This window comes from Stegastes partitus, unplaced genomic scaffold, assembly GCF_000690725.1.
Source record: "Stegastes partitus isolate 25-593 unplaced genomic scaffold, Stegastes_partitus-1.0.2 Scaffold184, whole genome shotgun sequence".
Lineage (NCBI taxonomy): Eukaryota > Metazoa > Chordata > Actinopteri > Pomacentridae > Stegastes > Stegastes partitus.
In genome coordinates, this window is record NW_007577915.1 from 104744 (window position 1) to 110537 (window position 5794).

At 47.4% G+C, this 5794-nt stretch overlaps 2 protein-coding genes across 3 annotated transcripts in view; both read left to right on the forward strand.

Moving 5' to 3' along the window:
* Positions 1–3668, forward strand: part of mlf2 (myeloid leukemia factor 2) — a 7454-nt gene extending 3786 nt beyond the window's left edge. Inside the window, exons 7-9 of the mRNA XM_008280160.1 lie at positions 96–255; positions 1624–1836; positions 3227–3668. Of these exons, the coding sequence (XP_008278382.1) occupies positions 96–255; positions 1624–1832 (369 nt within the window). The 3' untranslated portion in view covers positions 1833–1836; positions 3227–3668. The remainder of the gene's footprint in view (positions 1–95; positions 256–1623; positions 1837–3226) is intronic.
* Positions 3669–5172: 1504 nt separating this feature from the next.
* LOC103356105 (gamma-enolase) overlaps positions 5173–5794 on the forward strand; it is an 8128-nt gene continuing 7506 nt past the window's right edge. Inside the window, exons 1-3 of one of the 2 annotated variants that reach the window (XM_008280158.1) lie at positions 5173–5257; positions 5369–5464; positions 5579–5637. In XM_008280158.1, coding sequence (XP_008278380.1) covers positions 5173–5257; positions 5369–5464; positions 5579–5637 — 240 coding nt within the window. The remainder of the gene's footprint in view (positions 5258–5368; positions 5465–5578; positions 5638–5794) is intronic. The other variant, XM_008280159.1, reaches the window with a different exon arrangement.

A 5794-nucleotide genomic window follows, 5' to 3' on the forward strand; every position in this document is an offset into this window, starting at 1 on the left:
TGTGGTCTCACCAGTAGCTGCGTTGCCAGTGAAGGCATCATGCGGTAAATACCAGCGCTGCCTGCTGCAGTGACTCTGTGACCTTCACCCTTCAGATCCGTGAGACGCGGCAGTCCATGAGGGACAGCGAAAGCGGCCTCGAGCGCCTCGCCATCGGACATCACATCGGGGATCGTGCACACATCATGGAGCGTTCACGGAACCGCCGCACTGGAGACCGCGAGGAACGGCAAGACTTCATTAACCTCGATGAGAGTGAGTCACTGCTGCAGCAGAGGACGTATATTTAACAGCAGATCACCCGAGAGCCTCACAGACGCACCATTTGTTCAAAATCACAATCCGTCTTTGGGGTCAAACTGCTCTGAAAGTATTAACTTGACCTCCCCAACATTTGTTTGTCTGTGATAAACAGTACATGAGATTTAGTCAGACATGTGCCCTCATACAGCTCAGTGTCGTGTCCATCCCTCGGCTCTGAAGGACTCCTCATGTTAATATCTATGTGGTGCAATCACTGCATAGAGATTCATAGATATGTGCAGCATAGATTTGATGTAACTTTGAACTTTTTATTGAAATGAAACACAGAATAACAGGTTTGCTTTTCGTTGCATTGATTCAAAAGTTGTGGTCAACAGAAGTGGCAGGTCACCTGTACACAGGTAGGCAGAGTGAGGCTCTGGTTGGAGGCCGGGGGCAAACGTTTCCTTATTTACCAGGTGAACATCTGTCAATAACAAATCATGTACAGTTCTGCAGTTGTACTGTTTTATTCTTCATAAGAGCCATAGAACAGAGAACAGGTTCAGGGTGTTGGTGCCAGTAGCAGGCTGTAGGGAGGGAGGAGGAACACTTATTTTATTTGTTTGTTTTTAGTCTGTCAGGTGCAGAGGTGTTGAGTGAAGAGCTGCTCTTCAGTCTGTTCCTAAAGACTGAGAGGGAGTCAGCAGGTTGAACAGTTTGGTAACTGGTTCCACCAGCAGAACCACAGAGGAGGAGAGTCCAGCTACCGACCTGGACCTGTTGTGGTGGTTGGATCAGGAGGTTCTGGTTGGTCCAGTTAGTGAGCAGAGGGAGTGTAGACCTGATGGAGAGAGTTGAGGCAGGAGGAGATGTTCTCTCTGTGGTTCTGTAAGCACGTGTCCGGGTTTGGATTTGATGCAGCTGGAAGCCAGTGATCGATCTGAACAGCTGGGTGATTACATGATGTCTGTTATTTCCATCAAGCTCCTGTTGTTCTGGTTTCTAAGTCATGTAGTTTCCCACCATTGGGGTTCTGATGTGTCCAGAGTCCAGACAGTCCGCCCTCAGTTCTGTAAACAGACCAGTACTGCAGCAGTTGATGGTGAGAAACGTGTAAAACAGTTTTATGAGTCATTTTTTTCTTGATATAAAGGCTAGAATTCATATCTGGAAGTATTTCCATGTGAAATGCTGAAGATGTGAAAAGCTGAGACTGTTCTGAAACCTGTGGCTGGATGTTATAATGATTCAGAGCTTCAAGGTGTGAAGTTACCCTGAAAACAGCCTCCAGGACCAGACGGACGGAGCTCAGCCTGTAGCTTCACTGATTTAGGGCTGAGTGTTGTCTGCGTCGCTGAACTTGGCGTCTCTCCTCAGCCGATGCTGCAGCGTTCGACGAGGAGTGGAGGCGGGAGGCGGGCAGATACGTCCCTCCAAACCGAGCTCTGGACTACGGCCGAGACCGACGAGCAGCAGGTCAGCAGCTGGCGCTGACCGCCGCCCCGAGCTCCACGCCGCCGCCGGGTCACCGACACGAGTCCCCGAGACACCGCCAGCCCCAGACCCGCCCACGCTACGACTGGTGAACAGGTACAGCCGCACCTGGTCGCTGCTGGTGTTCCCTTCACAGAAATGTCACGTTAGTGTCACATTAGAGCTGCACAGCTCGTCCATTTGAAGTCACAGTTTGAAACGATACAATAAAAACATCACAGAAACGGCAGCTCAGGATCCAGACTCAATATTTTATTCTTATTACTTCATCTATTAGACTGCAGAGTGTGTGACCCTGAGCTGCTGCTGCTGCTGAGCCACCGAGGGCCTGGTCATTGTTTTACTGTTATTACTTTTCATGTATTTGACTGAACACTCACAGCTTTTGTCATAATTGTTCTGTTTCCTTTAAAAATAATCATAATAAATACATTCGTTACATATTTACATTGGAATATGAAGCAGATCATATTTGGATGGTGTCTCGTGTCTTAATGATCCATCACACGTTTGAAATCTCTCACATGGTGAATTTTACACTAAAGCTTGTAAAATGTTAAATCCTTAAGTGCAGCATGTGTCTCAGGATGGTTCCTGTGATCAGTGAAGCTCCTCAGGTTTCGTTCTGTTGGTTGTTTCTCTGACTGCAGAGGATTGATTCCCTTATATGTCTGAATTTAGGATTTGTTGACTCTGTTTTAAGACTTTTCTAAAACAACAAAGGGCTGCTCACTTCACCTTTTCACAGTAGAAGATCGAACACAGAGAATTCCCAGTGGCTTGAAGGAGGTGATCATGTTGAGTTGTGTTTGATTGTCAAGGCTGTTGTTGTGGAAACAGGTGAGTGGATCATCCATCCATCTATCTGTGAGCTCTACCTGCTTCATCCTGCAGGGGGAGGAGCCTATTCCAGGTGACACTGGCAGAATACACCTCTGTCCACATTTATCCACCTTCTTCAGTCTCCAGTCGTCCAGTAGTCCAATCCCAACGCTCTACACTGACCGGGCAGTTTAGTGCCGACCTCCAGAAACCCTCCTCATGTGTCAGACGTCAGTGTTGTGGTCAGAGGAACGTCCGCTCACCTGTACAGTCCACGTTATTGTAGCAGCTTCTGCTGGAGTCGCTGTCAGAGCAGGAGCAGCTGGTTTCGGTGGGTTCTGGTCAGAGCTGCCAGCGGTTCTCCTGGGGCTGCAATGGGGTTCTGGTGGTTCTTACCAGACCAGGACCCGTTCCATCACCTCCACCTGAACAACACCCTCTAAAGTTAAAGTGAGGTGGTTAAACTTCAGATGAACCCTTTTCCTCCTGGTCTTTATGCTGATAGTAGTTATCAACTGTAATGTCTTTGATCACTGAGCTGCTGCATCAGCTGGAGTCGGACGCGTCTCAGTGGGATTTGAACTGATCGCCTGGTTTCCTATTGAAGCGAATTGCTGCACAGTAACCAGGTGTGATGAACTCTGTCGTTTCGTTGTTCCTGCAGGTGAACCGCTCAGCGATTAGGCAACCGATGGAAGGAGTTGAGGGAAGATTTCCCCGAAGCTGTGAACCACGCTGAAGACGGAAGTTGATGATCGTCACAGCTGCCGTCGTAAATGTTTGATATGACTGGACTGTCTGTACATGAGCCACATATTACACACACCTCCACCTATAGTTACATCCACAGCTTCTACTGTTACACATACAGACTCCCTGTAAGCCTGGGTATAACTACACTCACTTTATATAGAAATACTCATTTCAGAACCTGACATGTGTCTTTGCCCGCTGCACTAAAGTGCTCAGTATACAGTACATCTGCTGTACAGTCCATTTTATGTTTGTGAAGACACTAGTGTGTCGGTGAATTGAATTGTATACTGTTAACTAATTAATCTAACTAAATAAAAGTTCATTAAACATTGTTAGATAAATGCAGAAGATGTCTGTGTTGATGTCTTGTTTCATCTTCTGAAACTCAAAACCAGCTGGAAGGTTTAAAAAGAATCTCATCTTTAAAATCTGCCAAACATGAATTCTTTGCACTGACAAGGTTCAGCAAAAACCTGCAGGATGTGCACAACTGTGGAGCTGTGACTGAAATGGAAACTATATTAAATAGTTGAATATCTACAGTATGTGGAGTTTTTGGGCACTTGGAAAAATGTTGGACATGTTTCTTCATTTTTTGCAAAAGAAACCTGGATGATCTGTCGTTCTGAGTCCTGCTGACAGAAGACGTCTGAGGTCTGTCTCCTCCTTCATGTTCTGGTTCCACAGAGCTGCAGGACTTCATGCTGCAGAGAAACATGAACCTCAGTGAAGAAAAATACAGAAACTGGTCAGAGTTTAGAGGCTTAAAGGTTCTGTCTGTTTTTGCACATAAATGTGTTTTGTGTGTCTTTGCCACCTGGTTCAGTTGTTGGTTGTCTGCAGCTGAACTGAGTGTGAATCTGTGTTGTTGTGGTTCCTCTGAACACAGGAGTCAGTCGTGCAGTTCCTCCATGTTCCTCCATGTCTGCAGGTCATGTGACGTCCAGATGGCGCATACAGGCGTCTCAGCCAATGAGAAACTTTGTGTTTTGGACAAATTGCTCCCTCAGTGAGACGCTGCCTCCTGCTGCACCGACTCTATCTGTAATTACATGCCAGACTATTTTTAAAGCTGCGCCTCCTGCAGCGGCTCGTTCTACCTGTCGGCTTTAATCCTCATCAGCAGGTCACTCTGCGCTCTGATGTTTCCTCCTCAGCTGCCTTTGTTCTGATATCTGCTGCTCGTCATCTGCATGTGAAGCTCAGAGAAGCCGTTGTCATTGTCTGTCCGAGCCTCGGTGTGGATGTGGTGACGTTCAGCTGCAGTGATTCACAGAAACACTGAATAAATCAGCAGCAACACGGAGACAAGCCTCTTCATGCTGCTGCATCCTCCAGCAGATCTCCATGTATTCTGCTCCGTCCCTGTTTCCTTCATCCTCCAATGACTCACGCTCTCCCCCTCCCCCGTCCTCACCCCTCTCCTCCCCCCTCCGTCCTCTCATTCGCCCACATCCTCACTTCCTCCAGCAGGCTTCCAGCACGCTGCAGGTAACGTTTAAACAGATCCGCTCCTTCTCTTCTCCATCCTGCTGCTGTTTTGTCTCATCGGTCCCTCTGACAGGCTGACAGCACCTCTTAGGTAGGTATGAATATCTGGCTTCTGGTTTATGTCTGTTCATCTGTGTGTCGGTGGGTTGCGTCACCGTCTCCACACTGAGGAGTCAGAATCCTTCTAATGTGGAAACGAAGCCACTCGACTCACAGCTGCTGTTAGAAGAAACGTTTGTGCATGAAGCTGCATCTTTGTTCACGACTCGCTCATCCTTCTCTGATCTGGATGAATTCATGTGTGAACTCTGATCTGCAGTCCACATATTTCAGTGAGGTTCGTGTTCTTGTGTGTGATCCAGGATGTCTATAGTGAGTATTGTTGCCAGGGAGATCCTGGACTCCAGAGGAAACCCCACTGTGGAAGTGGACCTTCATACAGCCAAAGGTTAAAAAAATATGTGCATGAAAACTTGTCAGTCTCTAATAACAGTGAGGTCATATTCATAAAGGGCTTCCACATCATACCGGCACCTTTCCCCTCCGACCTTCTGTTCAGGTCTGTTCAGGGCTGCTGTTCCCAGCGGAGCTTCGACTGGTATCTACGAGGCTCTGGAGCTCCGAGATGGAGACAAGACTCGCTACAAGGGCAAAGGTGAACACTTTAACAAGTATCCTCTCTTCTTGTCTCAATCTCTGATGAATGGTGGACATGTTCTTTACTGTGTGATGTGAACTGACTGGTTCCTGTTATCTCCTGCTGTTGAAGGTGTGACGAAGGCTGTAGCTCACATTAATGAGACCCTCGGACCTGCACTCATCCAGTCCGTGAGTCGATAATACCGTTTACAACAGCAGTAAATACACTTCTGTGAAATGTCACTCAAATGTCAAAGGATTTTAAAATCAGAAAGTCAGGCCTCTGGACTGTGTCTATCTATGTCTGCATCATGGCTCCACATGGAGAAGACCTGAACAGAGGAGG